This window comes from Zootermopsis nevadensis, unplaced genomic scaffold (assembly GCF_977971745.1).
Source record: "Zootermopsis nevadensis isolate Lab colony 2312 unplaced genomic scaffold, Znev_1.0 Znev_ptg000040l, whole genome shotgun sequence".
Lineage (NCBI taxonomy): Eukaryota > Metazoa > Arthropoda > Insecta > Blattodea > Termopsidae > Zootermopsis > Zootermopsis nevadensis.
Genome location: NW_028259172.1, coordinates 563,861 through 587,214, shown reverse-complemented (window position 1 = coordinate 587,214; position 23,354 = coordinate 563,861). Strand labels below are relative to the sequence as shown.

The window sequence follows — 23,354 nt, the reverse complement described above, 5'->3', positions numbered from 1 at the left end:
TGAAGTTTCAACGCGGACCTAACGCACTGCACCGAGACAGCGGGATGCAGAGATGCACAACCAACCCGGCTTATTGATTCACTGAGCAGAGATGCAGTGTTCCTGTCACGGATATTTGTGCAACTGAATCCGGAATAGGAAACGTCGCTTCGCGTTGCATGTTGCACAGACCTAAGTTATAATCAACTGATCCCTTGTGAGATTTCGGGTCGTCATGGCCACGAATTTATTCTGGGTTTCAGCGCCGTGTAGAATTGTCGGTAGACGCCGACGTTTTGGAGAAACATAAAGTCTCCATCTTAAAGGATGAAGATGGAAACAATATTTTTTTTGTCAGAAACGTCGGCATTTGACTACAAGTCTACAGGGCGTCACAAGCAAGAAGAATATAATAATTTTCATCACCTCGAGAACATTAAATCTCAGGATGTCTGTTAGATAATCATTCGGTTTATTACACTGCCTTCTTCCCTGCTAAACAAATTCTGTTTCGAATTCAATCCTGTGCAACAGACCGTCACGCGTTGTAACCATTACCTTACCTTGAACATCGTATCGCTCTGCTCTGCTTTGCGTAACGAGTCTGCGAAATCGAAGTAAATGTAATTAGTACGCAGTTCACCTCGCGTCCATTACAGGGATTTCTATTTAATTTGTGAAGATGACAGGGAATAGGAAGGATCAGATTTTAATTACACAATCAGTTAAATAAAACCATCCTGTAATGAACACTTGCAAGGTATTGAACAGACCGCAGCCTATAATTATACTTTCAATAACCTGTGCCTGGTTTGCCTTTGTGCGACTGGGCTAACTTCAACGCAGACTCGGAGGACGTACTTCAGCTATCATCTCAATCACTCACTCGCCTGCCAATGTTGTTTACTTTCTAATCCGGTACCGTCCACCTAAAAATTGTACATATTTATCATTCTCTCTCAAGTTTTCCGCCTCTCACAGAACAAAGAGTTCTTATCGTGTTAACTACAGCCCGTCATCCGTATCTATCTTGATCCAGACGAATCCAACGTACCTTCCTAACCTACATTCCAAAACACCCATTTTAATATTATGATCCCAGTCAAGTGTATGTATTCCCTGCTGTCTCATCGCGTCAGATTTCACAATCATACGTTTGTACGCAATTCCTATATCCCTCACGGGCGTTATATTCTTCATCAATCTTATATCTTAATATCTGGTTAAGAACACAAATTATAAAGCTCCTCACAGTATCCCACCACTTCACCTGTACTACGTCCCTTATTGTCCTCCGCACTCTGTTTTCAAATGCCTTCAACATCTTTTCTTCTCTTAACGGAAGTGCCTAAGCTTCACAAACATACAAAACGACAGGTATTATTATATTTTCGTATGTTTTAACATACAAGAGACTGTATTTTAAAACGTACTCCCTCAATTTAAGTCCGATTTCACTTTTTTCGTGATTGTAACTTTGCTTTCGTACCCAGTGTCTTAACGTTGCCACAATGTCAAAGGATTTAATGGTCATCTTGTTATAATAATTTTCTCCGAGAGTTTGTCGGGTAGATACAAACATATTATAGAAGATTTCAGATTAAAATCATTCAGGATAACTCGGTAAACAGAATTACTACAGCTCCGGTTAGGACACATTACTTTAATTGCCATTAGACGCATAGACTTTTATAATAAATTATCACTTCTTGATCGGCCCTCTCTATGTCACACAACCTTTCATCCAATGGAAACCAGCAGAACTTTATCGAGGGACAAAGCGACCAAAGAGGGAAGCTGACTCAGCCGAACCTTTTTCATCAGGTCTACTGTTTCATTGATACAGAAGAATTCTCTACCGCAACTGAGGCACAAACCCTCCCTAATGACGAAGTTCTGCGTTGTAACAGTACTAAGCGACGCTTTACGGCTAACAGTGGCCTTAAAAATCAACATTTTCTCGTTACCAAGTAACCATTTCATTTGATTTAAAATCACAGAACCGTGGATAGTGACCATTACAGTCACATGTTCTCTCAACAGCTGGAATGTCCTTGCATGTCGACCGCCGCTCAGTAGGGGAATAAAATGACAATTCTGCAACCTACCGTTGTCCATACAAATGCTCACGTTTGCAGAGTAATCACCGAGATAGAGAAAACAGACCTCTTTTCAGACAAACTGTACTTCAGCAATAATTTGTAGTTAACATGAACAGGCATTTAAGAGCAATTTAAGTGTAATTATCCACAACACTCTGCTTAGAATCTAAATAGTTGCTGAACTATCTAAAGACCTACTTAAGTGTCTACCTTACGTGGAGTAACATAACATACGATGAACATAACAAGTGAATTAAAAGCGACGTACACCTACTCCTTACTATATATAACACGCAGTTCATAAATGGTTAGTTTATTTAACGAAACTAAACTCAATCTATACAGTAACGAATGATATAATGATTCATGAGCATTTAACTGGACAGAATATGGAGGGAAACGATCACGGCACAGTTTAAGGTAACATTCTAACACTTGCCTTGAGGGGCTAAGAAAAAACCACGAAAAATTCTTAGACAAGATAAAAATTTCCTGGGCCGAGATATGAAATCTGGAATTCCCGAATATGAAGCAACAGAGGACTGGTCTGGAATCGAACTTAGATCATCCAGTAACACTATCGAGCCATTCTCTTCAATCAGTTACAGGTAACGTGACAGTAGAAGTGTGCACCATAAAAGTTTATCAACTGACCAACGGAGTATCTAACCAACAAATCAGAAGAGCAATTTTTAACACCGATAACAAATCATGTCACGGAACACGATACTGAGGCATTTGAACGAAATCCACATGCTCAAAACCCAGTAAAACATAGATCAATTCTGATACTGTTATTCCATTCCATTCTTAGCAAATGGAAAATTCAAATCTGGACACCTGTGGAAAACTGCTCGTACCTTCCACGTTTTGAGAGTGGACTGTGTCTGCACGAGCGTGGTAAGCGTGATAAGGTATTGTGAACAGTTATTAAGGTGAAGAGCTCATGTCTGTCTACTATATTCAACAAAGGACGCCTCTTGATACCATATCCGGTTTCCAAATTCGATCCGTTGTTCCCACGATACCCCTTCCAAAGTACAAAGTAGGCAACCGCCATAAACTACATGAACCGTTATACAGTGTCTCAGGGACCACATACCATGTAACAATATCTTTATATGCAGAATGCTAAAGCTTCTAAGATAACTAATCTTGCGACATAAACTCTGGTAAGTAAATTTAACGAATTTTAAAATTTGGATGGACACCACACGGAGAAATGTCTTTAGAAAACTTTATGTATAAATTACATTACGAATGGATACGTTTATACATGCTGTATAACGTAAAAATTAAGGTATTTAGACAAGGAAAATTGTATGCTTGTCAGTTATGTGTAATGCTCAACATCTCGGCGATTAACAGAATTCACTTTTCCGCTTAAGAACTGCAGTTGAATCGATTTAAAACAGATTAAGACGAGTATTGAAGCGGAAAAAATATGAAGAGACGAACAGACTTCAAACGCGAACACGGTTCTACTCCCTACTTCAATAAGATTTCAATTTTACAAATGAAATATTCCGTTCAGCATCACGGCCCAGTTATATTCTAAATATATTTTATGTTTGATGAAACAGATTCATATATAAGTTCAATGTAAAAATTATTAATATTTTTCCATCAATCAAAATTAATCTACAGTATAACATCGGCCTATGAACGGTAGATGAGGACTTTCCTTCAAAAAAACTCAACAGTTGATATTCTTTATTAAAAAGTAGCCTGCTTTACAGATCACCTTATCCACTTACTAAGAGTAGATTCAAGTTGATTAACAATAATTAATATTCCAATTTTTGTATTGCACTTTTTCTATTTACACAACTGAACTGAACTACAAAAGCAACAGAATGCAATTCACACTAGAATAACAGCAAAACTGATCTCGATCACACTGCATTTTCGTGTATTCAATTCAGTTTTGTATCTGTTTTTACAGCTAACACATAAACCACTTCCCGAACTGCTTTCAAGCAACACTTAATCTGACGTCATGCATTGTTCCTCCTAGAGACGCCAGCAATATATAATATAAATGTGTACAAATTATGCATATCCTTATCATATACTCTGAAATGTAACACGTAAGCTCGAGAAGGTTAGTTCAGCGATATCGTGTCTGACTTGCATTCAAGAGATAACCAGCTTCAGCTGAGGTTACAAGCTGTCCGGATAATAGCCTCTAACTCATCGCCCATTCATATCCTGCCATTCGACGCTGTAAAATGAGTACTGCTGAATACGTGTCGTTATATGAACCTTTGTCACGCAGACAAACCGGGTGCAGTCAATTCGGGATACTAACACCCTTCAAGTCTCGGCTTTATTTGAATCCGATCAATCTCCAAATTTCGAGATCACTACACGTGTCTTCAAACATACTGACTCTAAGCACCACAGTCATCGAGATGATGACAGTTGCTTAGCTAGACAAGAACTTTAGCGTCTTTTACGAAGCCGGTAGCTTCATTATCATGTTAACAAGACCTCACCACAGTATTGCATTCTTTGCCAATTGAATCTATTCCAGATTCTCACACTTTATTCTTTAAGATTAATTGTAATATTATTCTCATTTTCCAAGGTGGTGTCTTTCCTTGAGGTTGCACTCAATTCTTATCACTCCTTATCACAGAGACAGTAAGCTTCTCTGAAACGTCGGTCAGTATCTACCAGAGTACAGAGTGTACATACCAGAAAACAGCCATATTCATGTAGGATGTAAAATGTATGTTTCAGAGGTCCTTCCTGCCTCGCCCTGATGATGGAAGCAGCAAGGACTTATGAAACGTTGGTAAACTTCTACCAGACTACATGTCTCTGCAACCCAGAAGACAGCCATCTTCGTAACCATGTTCATACTAGTTGCAGTGAAAACTTCAAACCTTACACAAGGTACTACCATTCACACTTTAAGAATACCGCTCTAATAAAATGACACGTGGACATGCCATCAAAGTTTCGTTTTAAATTCTCACAATGACTTTTACGAAACCGCTTTTGTTAACGTCATTCCAGACGGACAGGCATTCCAATTTTTTACCTTGCACAAAGAACGCTTAATAACATCGAACACCGGGATTCGATAATCGATACTATGTTTCAGTTTATAATGTTACGTTCTTGGAACTGAGAGCTGATTATGCTACTGTATACGCTGATAAATAATTCAAAGCATCACAAGTATGCAGTATTCGGACCATTTTGTATCTGCGTCTGGTTTGAGGATTAAATATCCTAACCCACTAACACTGTCCTCCAGAAAAGACATAATACATATTTTGCCTTCAAGACCGTAACTTTAAACTAAGTGAGGAGAACGGGACAAAGGAGTTATTCAAGCTAAAGAAACGGACGGACTGACGGGAAGCCCCCACGTATTCAAAATTTGTTTTCCTTTACGTATTTCATACACAGAACACATAAACATGTTACTTTCACGTGTCTACTATCTCAAATTAGTATTTTGAACCAAATTTGTATACAAGACGCAGCAGAAGATACTCACAAACTCACGACACTCTGTCTAGATCCATCGAACTCCGTTGCCTCGGTGTTAAAGACGTATAGAACAGCAGTTCCTCGAGCTACGGGCAACGTAAGGCAGTTTCCACAAGTGGACGTGGAACGCACTGGTCGTAACCATTTTCAGGGTTCAGTTCTGACATTCGGCTGTGATGGTCAGAGAAAGGCCACATAAAATATTCAGTACACACACGTTCATAGTAACACGTGCGATTTTATTGTGGTGTGAGATTTGAGTGGGAAGCATACGCAGTATGAGAGAAGATGGTGTGACTGGTGTTTGGAAACTACGGAAGAGAAAAATACATGAGAAAGAAAGAGCCACTATTTTTATAACCGAGGACAATACTTGACAAATATTCTTAAAATATCCGGTAAAAATAAAGGAGAAGGGATAATTCTGAGTATAAAACGGATTATGTTCGTGGAAAGGTAGTTTATAAATATAAATTGTACCAATACAGTAAAATATGTGTATGTAGGAATACAGTAAAATATTTGTATAACATTAAATGTGGGTATAGCGGTTACAACGCTGGCCTTGTAATCCTGGGGTCTCGGGTTCGATTCCCGGCGGTGCCCGAATTTATAACTTGTGTTGGGCAAGGCCGTGGTCTAGGCAACACGGAGTTTTCCTCCTTGGCATCCCAACAATTACTCCATTCACACACAGAAGAAGGCAATGGCAAACCACTTCTGGATCATCTGCCAAGAACGTATATGAACAGGTCCCAGTCCGAGAAAAGGATGGAAGGATCCTGTTCATATGGACCTGTCGTCACACAGAACACTAAATAATAATAATAATAACATGAGATAATTAAATCAGTAATATATGGTTGGAAACAGAAAAGGGTTGAGTATGTTTACAGTTATAAGAACAAATATGATATAGTAAGAGAATGAAAGCTACAGACAGTTAATATCGAAGCTGTGGACCGCAAAATCCCGGTGTTAGGTGGACAATCCTCTGTAGAGACGATTCAACTTAGTAAATGACCGATATTGCATACGATAAGAGGTTAATTTTTCTATGAATTATATTCTAGATTAGTATTAAGCTACGTGTAGCACGAAATACGTAATGGGAAGAAAGTAGGTTAAAAATTCCCAGTTCAAATTTCGTACTTCTATTTAAAGTGGAAAGAATATTATTTTAAAAATAGATAATTACACATTTAAATGAAAACTTAATGGTCATAACGTCAAGAACATGAAGCAGAAATATATAAATAAAAAGGAAACAGAATATTAAAATGGGTTTTAGGGCTATCAAACATGGGAGTATAAACTTCAACGAACTGGTTCAAAACAGGGTAAAAATTCTGAGCTGAGATGAAACTTCTGGCTTCATAACAATAGAAATATCTCTTAAAACGCTTGAATACTCATAGAAAGCCATGAAAATGAAGATCACTTTAATAACACGTAAACCATTCTTGTACTAAACCCAAAACGTACACGGGCTGAGAACGCAAACTCAAAAGAAAAAGAGGTTCGGTCACGATATACGCAATCCACGACAATATAAATAGGTTTACGACTTTATTAGTCCAGTAATTAAAGTATAAACCAGCAATTATGTTTGCATGGAATAAAGTTTTGCAATCGCGAACATATGGGAGCAGTCTTGTGGGTTAGAAGCCACATTACATGGTTGAATGTGTAGTTCACCAACCGAGTAGGAGAAATTGAGAAACGTAAAATGTTCGTTACGGCTCTCTGTTAGTTGCTTATTGCGATCATAGGAAGTGAAGTGACTTTAAAACGTCCAATAAAATGTGCAGTAAATACGTCACAGTCCTACTACGTACATGTCCGCAGAGGCGAAGCGTCTATGAGTCAGCAGTGCGAGACGGAGAATTTGAGTAGTAATATGGGTTTTTCTATTCTGTGACAAAACAATTCAGTGTCCTGATATTTTAACCACAATTTAATTTCTAAACGATGAATGTCTTCTGGGATGTTGACCGTGTAGTCTGATGCCTGTCGATGGCGATAAACGTCTAACAGGCTACACGCTCTGTCCATCTTATCCTCCTCGACTTCAATCAATCTAACCAAATCTGGCTAGGAGCACAATTTATCTAGTTCCTCATTATGCAACTTCCTTCATCTCTTGGGTCCGAATATTCTTCTCAGAACCCGCTCCTCCCTTCGGTCCGAGACCAAGTTTCAAACCAATACGAAACTAAAGGTAAAATTATGGTCTTATAACACGTTTCATTTAAGTAATTTACAAATAACAACCTCGAGGTTTCGTTTAAGAAACACAGTGTCTTGTTTCCGGCGAATGATGGTTGTTACGAGTGTATTGTTAAGTGGCATCCAATTAGTTTCGCTAGTATTTAACCTCTCCAAAGCATTAGTGCATACAGACAGACACCTACATATGGGCCCGTACCCAAACATGTGACTGCTTATATTAAGGCTTTGACCGGGATGTTAAATCTTATGTGGTACCGCCTGATTCGACTTCTAATGGTTAAGTGAAGTGTTTTCTTCGCGGTACGGTCTGGATTCGTAAATATTATGAAGACGAGCTTCGGCTTCAAAGGGTTAACCAGCTGATTTTCGTAATGGTGAGGTGTAGTGTTTTCTTCGCGGTACGGACTGAATTCATAAATAATATTCAGACGATCTTCGGCTTCAAAGGGTTAATGAATTTGAGCTAAATTACTACTCTATCTATTTATTACGTGACATTACAGCATTCAGACAACAGTAATTTCACAATTAGCTGAATGTGTAAGCATGTGATTACCTGTGTTAAGTTAATGTAAACATGCTGGTGTCGTATCTGTTTACTGGATCCGATAAATCAGGGCGTCCATCTAAATGTGTTTTCTGTTTTCTTTAAGAATGAAACGGTGTTCTGAGTGTCCTATATTTAAGACTTTCCATTCATCTTCTCATTGTTATTTTACATTTATGACACCTGTAGACTTAAAATAATAGCAGAAACCAATACATTTTTTCCCTAACACGGAATTTTAACGTCATTTAAAAAATATATCCAATAAACATACACACAACTGCAGTTTTACAGTACAGAAGAATTATAGGTTCGAATTTTAACAAAAAAAGATGGCAGGCCAAACCGTGAGATATGAAAAGTATTTAAAGAGACGGACGAGGCCAAAGGAATTGTAATTTAAAAGAACTATCAAACACGGACGTAAGGGGGGTGGGGTGTCTGCGATAGAATAGCAGCGAAGAGGGGGCAGGGAAGTGATACAGAATACAGCATCCCAATTGAACGGTCCGTTTCTGTAGCAGGCCACGTCAGTCGAAGGCCCAAGTCCTGCAAAAATATTTTATAGTATCCAGAGATCTCTACTTTCCCAGAAGAATGCGTTATTATAACATCTATCTTATCGACAAGGCGATATATCACTTTCTTTAACAGGATTTCGAAAGGGCATGGAAAGTGTTTATCCTGAATACGAAATGAAAGAAATAATATGGCGTGTTACTGATCTTTAAAACTGAAATAAAATAAATACACATGTTTTCTAGCCTAGGGCCTAGGAGAGAAGACGATGGGGCGTGGAGAAAACTGCATAATGACGAGCTTAAAAATTTGTACTCCTCCCCCAGTATTGTCAGGGTGATTAAGTCGAGAATAATGAGATGGGCAGGGCATTTAGCGCGCATGGATGGGACAAGAGGTGTGCACCGGGTACTGGTTGGGAAGCCTGAGGGGAAGAGCCAGCTGGGGAGACCTAGGCGTAGATGGGAGGATAATCTCAGGCGGGATCTATGGGAGATAGGAGTTGAAGGAAACTGGATTTTGTTGGCCCAGGACAGGGTCTGGTGGAGGGCTTTGGGTAGTTCGGTGATGGACCTTCGAGTTTCCTAAGCCATCTGGTTGGTTGGGTCCACTATTTGGGAAGCCTGAGGGGAAGAGACAGCTGGGGAGACCTAGACGTAGATGGGAGGATAATCTCAGGCGGGATCTATGGGAGATAGGAGTTGAAGGAGACTGGATTTCGTTGGCCCAGGACAGGGTCTGGTGGAGGGCTTTGGTTAGTTCGGTGATGAACCTTCGGGTTCCGTAAGCCATCTGGTTAGTTAGCTAGTTTTCTAGCTTGCAAGTAATACAAGTAGATAATGTAATCTATAAAAACCCATTAATTTCTGTGAATTGGTGATCAAATGCAGATTACTTTCAATTCTGAAGCTACAGCGGCTTCATACCGTGACGCAATGCGCAAATTGAAAGACGTTTCTTTTATTTGGAGAACTTTTAATAAACCAGTGAGGTCGGCAGACTTTATACTTATTTGTATTACGCTTTAATTCCTAACGCTCTTAACCGATTAAAGCCCAATGGTAACCATATGTACGAGGGTCGCTCATTAAGTAATGCCCCACATTTTTTTTCTCAGCCAATAATGAAGATAGAAAAGTGCACTTTTACATGCTTGAGATTTGATGTTTCTCGCGTTCGTGTACGGAGTTTCAAATGATTCCAACCGAAGGCGGAGCTGTAGTGAACTGTTAAAATGGCGTCTGTGAACGACTCTCGTTACAAGCAACGAGCTGTAATTGAATTCTTTGTTGCTGAAAAAGAAACTGTGGTGAACATTCATAAACGTTTGTGTGCTGTGTATGGAAGCTGTGCAGTCGATAGGAGCACCGTTGGTCGCTGGGCTAAGAGAGTTAAAGCTTCAGGAAGTGAAGAAACCGAGCTCCGTGATCTGCCACAGCCACCACTCCAGACATGTTGAACCGCGCGGATGCCATTATTCGTGAGGATCGGCGCATTACAACTCGACAATTGGCCCAACAGCTTTCAGTCAGTAATGGAAGTGTAATTGCAATTATCCGGGCTCTTGCATATTCGAAGGTGTGCGCAAGATGGGTTCCACGAAGTCTCACAGCAGACCACAGGATTCAAAGGAAAACGATTTCTTCTGAATTGTTGGAGCGTTTTTATGCTGAGGGAGAGATCTTTCTGTCCCGGATCATTACAGGTGACGAAACCTGGATACACCACTTTGAGCCGGAGACAAAAAGGCAGTCAATGGAGTGGCATCATCCTCTATCACCGAGAAAGAAGAAATTCAAGTCAACTCCCTCCGCCGGAAAAGTCATGATGACTGTCTTTTGGGACAGTGATGGGGTCATTCTTGTGGATGTGATGCCAAGAGGTGCGACCATCAATTCAGACGCGTACATTATGACCCTGGAAACCCTCAAGAAGCGTTTCCGACGAGTTCGGCCTCACAATCATCCAGCAGAAATTTTGCTCCTGCATGACAATGCACGCCCTCACACAAGTCTGAGCACCCGGGAATAAATCACCAAATTGGGTTGGACGGTGCTGCCCCATCCACCCTCCGACTCCATCTCTTTGGGCCACTTAAAGATGCTATCCGCGGAACAAGGTTTGAAGATGACGAGAGCGTGATTCAAGCAGTGAGGACATGGCTACGTGCACAGGACAAGAGCTGGTACCGGCAAGGCATGCATGCACTTGTTCCACGCTGGCGTAAAACCGTACAAGTTGATGGGGACTATGTGGAAAAATAGTATGTGTAAAGGAAACATTGATTTATATTGTCACTAAATTTGAGCCAACTTGAATAAATATGTTCTGAGGAAAAAAATGTGGGGCATTACTTAATGAGCGACCCTCGTACTACTCACTTCGATAATGAGTAGCTCAGGATTTTTCTAGCACAGTGCATTTATGGGTTTCGCATGTTTATGAAGAGTATAGAGCGATTTTCTTGAACAGAATTATCCAACTGGTCTTTGTAATGAAGGATCTTAAAGTAATCAATTTTTAAATATTATTTCGGTTATCTTCTGTTTCGAATGGTTAATTTTTAAGGCGCATTATTCAGGTATGTACTTGTTTAGATTTTATTTATTTTATTTTGTTATCCACGGCTGTAAAATACAGATTGTGATTCTCTGCTATGATATCGTGTAATATTGCATCTGGTACCATTATTTAAGATAATTCTGCTGCCCCAGTCTTCTTTCCAGGAACTGTTCCACCGACAATCTTGCGACCACCCGCAAAACTGTAATGTGTCTTAACCCAGATTACCACGATCCTTGATTTGATTTATAAGGTTGGTATGTGTCGTTGACTAACCAGCTTGGCAACTCAAAAAGCTTCTGGTCCGCGGAGTTATTAAAAAATGCAGACTTCTCATTGACCGAATAAATTAGAGTCAAACTAACATTTCTGCGCAAACTATTGAAGTAATAATTTTTGTCTCTGTCTTTGTAGTTTGAGTTATGCAATTATATTCGAACCTTAGAACGCTCACGAGTTGACTTAATGCTACATACATCCAATCGGATATTCATTCATTTTATACGCCGCTTTCTAGCACAGAACAAAAATAAAATTAATCAAAACTTTCACCCCTTTTTTAAAGAATCCGCTGGAAACTTTTTTACAGTAAAGGATGGAGTCCCGTGTGTACAAGGATTTGTACTTAATAGCTACTGAATAATTCACACGAATTCTCCAAAGTTTCATACAAAAAAAGGAGAGAAATATACGAACTTGTTTCTCATAGATGATGGTCTATTTCCTTACTCTTGGTATACCAAAATGTCCATTTTACATTCGGCACATAGTAGCTGCTTAATACATAGGACAGCGTCCGAGATGTCACGTATTGACTATCCTTTAAATGTACAGGATAGAAATCTCACAAACACAACGAAATGCGCAAACCATCGTAGGCTCAGACGTCAGAAAGACTGTATTTACCAGTTGCATGTAGTTGTTTTCTTTCATATAAGCCCCAATTATTTTTAACCCTTTGAATCCGAAACTCGTCTAAATAATATCTAAGAAATCAGTCCGTACCGAAAAGAAAACACACGCCTTCATTATTACAAAGATCAAATTGTTAACGCTGTTTACGGAAATAATCATACGAACCACAAATACGAAATTCAGAGTTATTGATTGTTAACGTAGGCGGTACACATAAGTACCACCGGAATTTAAAGAGTTAACTGTGATTAGTGCACATGTTACTTAATTCAGTTACCCACATCAGCATTAATTTTTTATTTCTGTAATTCATTCTTGCTTGTTCTTGTTTCTAGTATAGACAAATACCTATTAAAAAAATATTCCAAAATTTATTAGGTATACCAACATCTCGTCTTCCTATTTTATTTCTTATTGAGCGTAGACTTTTTTTAGGAGCAACGTAATGTGTCTTGAGTGCTTCAAATATTTATGCTGGGAGATGAGATTTGAATTTCATGGTTGCTTCAGCCTGATGCTCCATCATATGTTTTACGCAGATGTTCTTTTAGGCACGACCATTCCTTCTCAGTACAGAGAATGATATCGTTTTCAGTCAGAGCACAGAGAGGACAAACTCCTCCAGTTCCCTTTGGGGGGGGGGTAACAAGATGGAGGAGTGAGCTTGGGAATATTCTTTGCTGTATCAGTCGCACCGGTGTTTGGAACGAGAGAAAAACGGGGCACAGAATAGTGAAGGAGAAAGACGGAATGAAGAAAAACTCGAAAGCAAATAATGAAAAATTGGCCTGAATAAAAACAGTTGTTTCACATGTGGAGAAGTTGCAACAAACAACACTGATCCTTCAGCGAAAACACTGTCAGATGTTGGATGTACGTAGGTGTTTGACGTGTTAAATTTCACAATTTCTTTCATACAGCCAAGAAAAGCAAGTTCAGTGTGTTTGTATTCGTTAACACGTACTACGGCATTTTTCAACGTATACAAATGAATGTTCTTAATTCCGACCGCAGAACTCTGATAAATACTGTAGGAATAGTGGGTCTGTGTTCTTTTTCTATCCAATACGACGTTTGCATTAATTCTCCCCCCCCCCCCATTATATTGTACACCCATGTACGCAAATTTTGTCAGAGCTTAAAAAGTACGTTTTATTTTATTGTGACCGCTGGACGCAAATACGAACAAAAAATATTGATAGGGGAAAAAAGGGTTGATGACATTTTTTATCTAATTATCCTGAATTTGTCTTTCAAGTCCTGATAAGCCACGACAGATTTTATAACCTGAAGCATTACGTTCCAAAGAAAGAGGTTTACTATGACGTGGCATGAGGCCAGTATAATTTAGTCACAAAAACTTCACAGTCATAAATTGGTATCGAGCCAAAACTGGAGTTTTGTATCCAAATAGAAAACCAGACACATCGATGGAGAAAAGATGTGAAACACGTTAACAAAACATGTGAACATTGAAAGGAAATTTTTAAAAAAAAGAAAACAACTCAAGAAAAGTGCATCAATAACAATAAAGTAGACGAATACAAAACAAAATTGTCAGAACACTTACAACGTATGCAACAAATGTAAAATTATACTGTACAGAAACAAGGTATCAGATCAGACTAGAGTAGAAACAGTTTGGTCGAAATTATTTGAAGGAAAATGCAACTAAGTGAGTGACTGACTGACAAACTCCGAGAAGCAGAATCCTTCTTGAGAAGATTACATATTCTATGGATCCTGAAAGTTCATCACCGTCTTCGCAAGAATCCAAAACAAAAAACATTTTATCTCGTCTGTATTGTTCTTAAACGAATCTTTTCTCATGAACTGACCTCTCTGATGACTGGGGTTTGAAACGAATAATGCGTACATCGCACGCACGTGCGTGTGTACACTTTTTGAAATCCCCTGATGACGAATACCGGCACTCCTACATCTTGGCAGTCCCAAATGAACTTCGCCCTGAGATGTGGACCCATTGTACATTTCTCTCCACTCAACACAGGACGTATGACAACCAAGCTGTAATATTTATTAATGTTCCAGATTTGTCAGTTGCACAAGAAATTTCTACACCTTACACTGAAAGTATATTTCTACTAGGTATATTTTATGCATTCAATTATATATTCTGTTTTGTTACAAAATACCTAAAAAGAATAACAAATGCACGCGAAGCTGCGTGCTCATATTAATCAAAGGACTAAACAGTTTTTTGTATCTCCTTTTTCCTTATATGCATTTTCTATCGTCTCAGCCACTGCTGACTTTATATCATCCAACTTCCTTTATCTTCTTTGGATCTATCTACCTAATAATTCGGAAACCAACTGTCAGATTTACACTAAATTTGTTAAGTCAGTTTTGTTTCCGGTGGTAAATTCTCAGTCGACCTGCTTTTAAATTAATTACTACGCGAACTTCTAAGCTAAAAACGGTTCCTTCGCCAGTCAAGAAAATCTAACATGCAAAGATATTACAAATACTCAAACAAATATAAGATTTAATAAAATAAACATTTTATTCTCAACGTTATGGAATTCTTTTAAAATTAAATCGCAGATTAAAATAGGCAGGATATTAATATTTTTGTGACATAATCCTGTGATTTCAGTACCATACCTTACTTAATTTAGCCTGCATTGTAAGAAAGAATATATTTTTTTTGATAATGTCACAGAAATTATGGTATAAATATGTACATGAAAGGATAATATTAAACAACATACCTTCCTAAGATAGTGTACAATGTACTGAAGTCGATGAGGATGCAGTTCAATTAGAGATTATGTACTGATGGCGATGAACACAGGCCATTTATTCTGACAGCAAATTATTTTGTAATTACTCTACGAAGACCGTTGATCTATAATTTAATTATCGTCCTTTAACTACAAATACAAATTATGAACATTTATTTAACCTTTATAGCCTCAGTTCATACATAACTAACTTAATATGTCAGAGTTCAAATAAAAATTCTTTGAGCCCTATTTTATAAGATAGTGTAATTGCGTCATATTGTGAATATTATAACAATTATTTATTTTAATCCGTCTTATCACAATATTTAAAATTTCTTATAATTAAGATAATAAAATATCATTGATGTTCCATATCGATTGATCGATTTACATTTCGGAACATTTACGCAACATGTTTCAGTTTTTATAAAACCATCATCAGGTGTAAAATATATCTAAGAACTTAAAACTCAAATATGATTCCATTTGGTGATGTTTTGATTACGTTTGTTTTTCCATTTTGGAACAATCACTCCTACATCTTTGGTATGTTTTATTTTAGATTTACTTTTATTTTATTTCATTTTATTTTTATTTTATTGTTACTTTCTAACTATAATTTATATATTTTGCATTTTATTCTCTAAATTCTTTTATAAATTCTTTCAAATTCTTTAGTGTTTCTTTCAATCTTCTACTTACAGACCGATATGTACATCTAATAAAATTTAAGAAAAAACAACACCTTCGCCCAAAAATGGAAAAACAAACGTAATGAAAACATCACCAAATGGAATCATATTTGAGTTTTAAGTTCTTAGATATTTTACACCTGATGATGGTTTTATAAAAACTGAAACATGTTGTGTAAATGTTCCGAAATGTAAATCGATCAATCGATATGGAACATCAATGATATTTTATTATCTTAATTATAAGAAATTTTAAAATATTGTGATAAGACGGATTAAAATAAATAATTGTTAGCCCTATTTCAGATGTTTCCCATTCATGACTGACAACTTTTTGGTTTCTGGCACGCCGTGGGCTGCAGTCAGACAATTGAGACTCGGAAATTTTTGTAGGAGACTTTTAAAAATCAATCTTTCTGTCTTATTTGTCCCATCTCGCGTTGAAAACGGTAGCTCAGAACTTGCGAATTACTTAGTTCATGTAATTCCGTAATTTGAATCTCACCTGCACATCTGACGTCAGTAGGGTGACAGCTGACAGAACGTTGAAGTTAAGCAGCGTACAAGGCGCCTCCTAGGACGACCTTACGGATTGGATTGGATTGGATTCTTGTTCTCATGAAATGCACAGAGATCTTTATAGTTGTTAGGGTGGGCCCCAGAGTCTGGATTCAGAGGACAGAAGAAAAGTCACTGGCCGCCCAGTTCGTAGTCAAACACCATACTATCTGAGCTGCCCCGGCTTATAGCTTAAAAGAAACTTTACACTTGGGAATGAACTTTGTGGCCATGGGAAAATGAATGCATCTGTCGGGAACTAACCCCCGGTTATTTAGGTCACACACAGTTAAGTCACTTTAAAGCTTATGTAGGTTTGTATTAATAAAGCAATTTAATGTAAGGCGAAGTAAACAGGTTAGAGACACGAACAGACCTTACAGAAGTATTCGCAATATTTAAATCAAGTTGACAACATTCGGTACCGACGTGCCCATAACTTACACTGAGAGTTTTTCCATGTCAATATACGGGTACTTTAAAGGTCAAAACCTACAGTCGCGTCTTGATAAAATAGCAAGCTGTACTCTCTACTGGAAGGAGAAGGCAATGTTCCCTGGAAGAACGGTATCGTGGGTATGGTTCAACCGAAAATGTGATTAAAACAATCCATCTGAGAGACAATTATTAATAATTAGAATCCGGCAAACTTCAGTCAAGTTACTTACCAAATCAGTAACTCACTAATAAATCAAACTAAGCAATACATTTCTTCATTAATCTTCTAAATCGAGATTCACGCACTATTAAGGGGCAATATTAAACAAGAAGATTTCCGTCTTCTGGGTTGTTGCGCTGTGTAGTCTGGTCGATGTTAATCAACGTTTCAGAGGTCATACTGCCTCCGTCATCAGGGCGATGAGTATGAAGATTTCTGTCTTCTGGGTTGTTACGCTGTGTAGTCTGGTCGATGTTAATCAACGTTTCAGAGGTCATACTGCCTCCGTCATCAGGGCGATGAGTATGAAGATTTCTGTCTTCTGGGTTGTTACGCTGTGTAGTCTGGTCGATGTTAATCAACGTTTCAGAGGTCATACTGCCTCCGTCATCAGGGCGATGAGTATGAAGATTTCTGTCTTCTGGGTTGTTACGCTGTGTAGTCTGGTCGATGTTAATCAACGTTTCAGAGGTCATACTGCCTCCGTCATCAGGGCGATGAGTATGAAGATTTCTGTCTTCTGGGTTGTTACGCTGTGTAGTCTGGTCGATGTTAATCAACGTTTCAGAGGTCATACTGCCTCCGTCATCAGGGCGATGAGTATGAAGATTTCTGTCTTCTGGGTTGTTACGCTGTGTAGTCTGGTCAATGTTAATCAACGTTTCAGAGGTCATACTGCCTCCGTCATCAGGGCGATGAGTATGAAGATTTCTGTCTTCTGGGTTGTTACGCTGTGTAGTCTGGTCGATGTTAATCAACGTTTCAGAGGTCATACTGCCTCCGTCATCAGGGCGATGAGTATGAAGATTTCTGTCTTCTGGGTTGTTACGCTGTGTAGTCTGGTCGATGTTAATCAACGTTTCAGAGGTCATACTGCCTCCGTCATCAGGGCGATGAGTATGAAGATTTCTGTCTTCTGGGTTGTTACGCTGTGTAGTCTGGTCGATGTTAATCAACGTTTCAGAGGTCATACTGCCTCCGTCATCAGGGCGATGAGTATGAAGATTTCTGTCTTCTGGGTTGTTACGCTGTGTAGTCTGGTCGATGTTAATCAACGTTTCAGAGGTCATACTGCCTCCGTCATCAGGGCGATGAGTATGAAGATTTCTGTCTTCTGGGTTGTTGCGCTGTGTAGTCTGGTCGATGTTAATCAACGTTTCAGAGGTCATACTGCCTCCGTCATCAGGGCGATGAGTATGAAGATTTCTGTCTTCTGGGTTGTTACGCTGTGTAGTCTGGTCGATGTTAATCAACGTTTCAGAGGTCATACTGCCTCCGTCATCAGGGCGATGAGTATGAAGATTTCTGTCTTCTGGGTTGTTACGCTGTGTAGTCTGGTCGATGTTAATCAACGTTTCAGAGGTCATACTGCCTCCGTCATCAGGGCGATGAGTATGAAGATTTCTGTCTTCTGGGTTGTTGCGCTGTGTAGTCTGGTCGATGTTAATCAACGTTTCAGAGGTCATACTGCCTCCGTCATCAGGGCGATGAGTATGAAGATTTCTGTCTTCTGGGTTGTTACGCTGTGTAGTCTGGTCGATGTTAATCAACGTTTCAGAGGTCATACTGCCTCCGTCATCAGGGCGATGAGTATGAAGATTTCTGTCTTCTGGGTTGTTACGCTGTGTAGTCTGGTCGATGTTAATCAACGTTTCAGAGGTCATACTGCCTCCGTCATCAGGGCGATGAGTATGAAGATTTCTGTCTTCTGGGTTGTTGCGCTGTGTAGTCTGGTCGATGTTAATCAACGTTTCAGAGGTCATACTGCCTCCGTCATCAGGGCGATGAGTATGAAGAATTCTGTCTTCTGGGTTGTTACGCTGTGTAGTCTGGTCAATGTTAATCAACGTTTCAGAGGTCATACTGCCTCCGTCATCAGGGCGATGAGTATGAAGATTTCTGTCTTCTGGGTTGTTACGCTGTGTAGTCTGGTCAATGTTAATCAACGTTTCAGAGGTCATACTGCCTCCGTCATCAGGGCGATGAGTATGAAGATTTCTGTCTTCTGGGTTGTTACGCTGTGTAGTCTGGTCAATGTTAATCAACGTTTCAGAGGTCATACTGCCTCCGTCATCAGGGCGATGAGTATGAAGATTTCTGTCTTCTGGGTTGTTACGCTGTGTAGTCTGGTCGATGTTAATCAACGTTTCAGAGGTCATACTGCCTCCGTCATCAGGGCGATGAGTATGAAGATTTCTGTCTTCTGGGTTGTTACGCTGTGTAGTCTGGTCGATGTTAATCAACGTTTCAGAGGTCATACTGCCTCCGTCATCAGGGCGATGAGTATGAAGATTTCTGTCTTCTGGGTTGTTGCGCTGTGTAGTCTGGTCGATGTTAATCAACGTTTCAGAGGTCATACTGCCTCCGTCATCAGGGCGATGAGTATGAAGATTTCTGTCTTCTGGGTTGTTACGCTGTGTAGTCTGGTCGATGTTAATCAACGTTTCAGAGGTCATACTGCCTCCGTCATCAGGGCGATGAGTATGAAGATTTCTGTCTTCTGGGTTGTTGCGCTGTGTAGTCTGGTCGATGTTAATCAACGTTTCAGAGGTCATACTGCCTCCGTCATCAGGGCGATGAGTATGAAGATTTCTGTCTTCTGGGTTGTTACGCTGTGTAGTCTGGTCGATGTTAATCAACGTTTCAGAGGTCATACTGCCTCCGTCATCAGGGCGATGAGTATGAAGATTTCTGTCTTCTGGGTTGTTACGCTGTGTAGTCTGGTCGATGTTAATCAACGTTTCAGAGGTCATACTGCCTCCGTCATCAGGGCGATGAGTATGAAGATTTCTGTCTTCTGGGTTGTTACGCTGTGTAGTCTGGTCGATGTTAATCAACGTTTCAGAGGTCATACTGCCTCCGTCATCAGGGCGATGAGTATGAAGATTTCTGTCTTCTGGGTTGTTGCGCTGTGTAGTCTGGTCGATGTTAATCAACGTTTCAGAGGTCATACTGCCTCCGTCATCAGGGCGATGAGTATGAAGATTTCTGTCTTCTGGGTTGTTACGCTGTGTAGTCTGGTCGATGTTAATCAACGTTTCAGAGGTCATACTGCCTCCGTCATCAGGGCGATGAGTATGAAGATTTCTGTCTTCTGGGTTGTTACGCTGTGTAGTCTGGTCGATGTTAATCAACGTTTCAGAGGTCATACTGCCTCCGTCATCAGGGCGATGAGTATGAAGATTTCTGTCTTCTGGGTTGTTGCGCTGTGTAGTCTGGTCGATGTTAATCAACGTTTCAGAGGTCATACTGCCTCCGTCATCAGGGCGATGAGTATGAAGATTTCTGTCTTCTGGGTTGTTACGCTGTGTAGTCTGGTCGATGTTAATCAACGTTTCAGAGGTCATACTGCCTCCGTCATCAGGGCGATGAGTATGAAGATTTCTGTCTTCTGGGTTGTTACGCTGTGTAGTCTGGTCGATGTTAATCAACGTTTCAGAGGTCATACTGCCTCCGTCATCAGGGCGATGAGTATGAAGATTTCTGTCTTCTGGGTTGTTACGCTGTGTAGTCTGGTCGATGTTAATCAACGTTTCAGAGGTCATACTGCCTCCGTCATCAGGGCGATGAGTATGAAGATTTCTGTCTTCTGGGTTGTTGCGCTGTGTAGTCTGGTCGATGTTAATCAACGTTTCAGAGGTCATACTGCCTCCGTCATCAGGGCGATGAGTATGAAGATTTCTGTCTTCTGGGTTGTTACGCTGTGTAGTCTGGTCGATGTTAATCAACGTTTCAGAGGTCATACTGCCTCCGTCATCAGGGCGATGAGTATGAAGATTTCTGTCTTCTGGGTTGTTACGCTGTGTAGTCTGGTCGATGTTAATCAACGTTTCAGAGGTCATACTGCCTCCGTCATCAGGGCGATGAGTATGAAGATTTCTGTCTTCTGGGTTGTTGCGCTGTGTAGTCTGGTCGATGTTAATCAACGTTTCAGAGGTCATACTGCCTCCGTCATCAGGGCGATGAGTATGAAGATTTCTGTCTTCTGGGTTGTTACGCTGTGTAGTCTGGTCGATGTTAATCAACGTTTCAGAGGTCATACTGCCTCCGTCATCAGGGCGATGAGTATGAAGATTTCTGTCTTCTGGGTTGTTACGCTGTGTAGTCTGGTCGATGTTAATCAACGTTTCAGAGGTCATACTGCCTCCGTCATCAGGGCGATGAGTATGAAGATTTCTGTCTTCTGGGTTGTTACGCTGTGTAGTCTGGTCGATGTTAATCAACGTTTCAGAGGTCATACTGCCTCCGTCATCAGGGCGATGAGTATGAAGATTTCTGTCTTCTGGGTTGTTGCGCTGTGTAGTCTGGTCGATGTTAATCAACGTTTCAGAGGTCATACTGCCTCCGTCATCAGGGCGATGAGTATGAAGATTTCTGTCTTCTGGGTTGTTACGCTGTGTAGTCTGGTCGATGTTAATCAACGTTTCAGAGGTCATACTGCCTCCGTCATCAGGGCGATGAGTATGAAGATTTCTGTCTTCTGGGTTGTTACGCTGTGTAGTCTGGTCGATGTTAATCAACGTTTCAGAGGTCATACTGCCTCCGTCATCAGGGCGATGAGTATGAAGATTTCTGTCTTCTGGGTTGTTGCGCTGTGTAGTCTGGTCGATGTTAATCAACGTTTCAGAGGTCATACTGCCTCCGTCATCAGGGCGATGAGTATGAAGATTTCTGTCTTCTGGGTTGTTACGCTGTGTAGTCTGGTCGATGTTAATCAACGTTTCAGAGGTCATACTGCCTCCGTCATCAGGGCGATGAGTATGAAGATTTCTGTCTTCTGGGTTGTTACGCTGTGTAGTCTGGTCGATGTTAATCAACGTTTCAGAGGTCATACTGCCTCCGTCATCAGGGCGATGAGTATGAAGATTTCTGTCTTCTGGGTTGTTACGCTGTGTAGTCTGGTCGATGTTAATCAACGTTTCAGAGGTCATACTGCCTCCGTCATCAGGGCGATGAGTATGAAGATTTCTGTCTTCTGGGTTGTTGCGCTGTGTAGTCTGGTCGATGTTAATCAACGTTTCAGAGGTCATACTGCCTCTGTCATCAGGGCGATGAGTATGAAGATTTCTGTCTTCTGGGTTGTTGCGCTGTGTAGTCTGGTCGATGTTAATCAACGTTTCAGAGGTCACACTGCCTCCATCATCAGGGCGATGAAGATTTCTGTCTTCTGGGTTGTTGCGCTGTGTAGTCTGACGATGTTAATCAACGTTTCAGAGGTCACACTGCCTCCATCATCAGGGCGATGAGTATGAAGATTTCTGTCTTCTGGGTTGTTGCGCTGTGTAGTCTGGTCGATGTTAATCAACGTTTCAGAGGTCATACTGCCTCCATCATCAGGGCGATGAAGATTTCTGTCTTCTGGGTTGTTGCGCTGTGTAGTCTGGTCGATGTTAATCAACGTTTCAGAGGTCATACTGCCTCCGTCATCAGGACGATGAATGAGCCAATGCCAGAGGACAGAAATTTTCATACCCACCGCTGTGAAAACCTCAAATCTTACAATATTAAAGAAACTTACTTAAGGAGAAAAACTTAAACCCTCTTCACTCCACAGTCGGAACGGTATTAAAGCTTATACAGGTCGGCAGTTAATTAATCACCCCACTTAAAGTAACCGGATTATATATTAGTTTTTTAAAAAAATTAACTGCCTTCAGCGTGCCAGAAATTTTTGAATTTTCATTTTACAAACAATTGCTCAATTACATTGTCGCAGAGTGAATTCTGCAGAAATGTCAACAAAACAATGACTACAGCAAATCTCGACGAATTAATCCAGCTATAACACCGCGCAATCAAGAAAGGTAACAATGAACAACAACCCGGATAACCAATTAATAAATAAACCAGTCAGGCCCTCAAGTGGTTAATCAACCAATTAATCCGGAATCCTGGCCACCAATGAACTAAAGAGTAAGTCAATCTGTCAAACAGATACTGAGTAAGCCAGTTAATTTAAACGACAGACCAGTGAGTCTGAGTCAGTCTGGGAACCAACAAATAAATAATTAAATTAATAATTAAGGAACTGCTTAATAATCACAGGCAAATAATAGAAAGGAAACTGCCTCAAATTACGAAAATGTAAAAATCTAGATATGCTCTTACAAAAATGAACATATAATAAATCAGACAGAATTTAAATGAAAGCGCGAATGTGTGCGAAACTCATAATTCTAGTTGTAGACCGACGATGCAAATATTTAGAGAAGAGCTTGTGAAGTTCCGCTGCATTTCAGTCTATACGAAACGAGCAATTCTGCAGGAACCAGCTTCCAGAGCACCTGAGCTCCAATGTAATGCGGTTTGAATAGATTCAGCGACAGGGCTGGA

General features: G+C 40.0%; 1 protein-coding gene across 4 annotated transcripts in view; it reads right to left on the bottom strand.

Moving 5' to 3' along the window:
* The window catches only part of LOC147871749 (uncharacterized), a 260,188-nt gene that overhangs the window by 142,920 nt on the left and 93,914 nt on the right, over positions 1 to 23,354 (bottom strand). For 2 of the 4 annotated variants that reach the window (XR_015538348.1, XM_087360224.1), the window contains exon 2: positions 543 to 583. The exons of the other annotated variants lie outside the window; for them this stretch is intronic. Coding sequence is in view for 1 of the 2 variants with exons in the window: in XM_087360224.1 (XP_087216350.1) it covers positions 543 to 583 (41 nt within the window). In the remaining variant the exon portion in view is untranslated. The remainder of the gene's footprint in view (positions 1 to 542; positions 584 to 23,354) is intronic. 4 annotated transcript variants of the gene reach the window in all.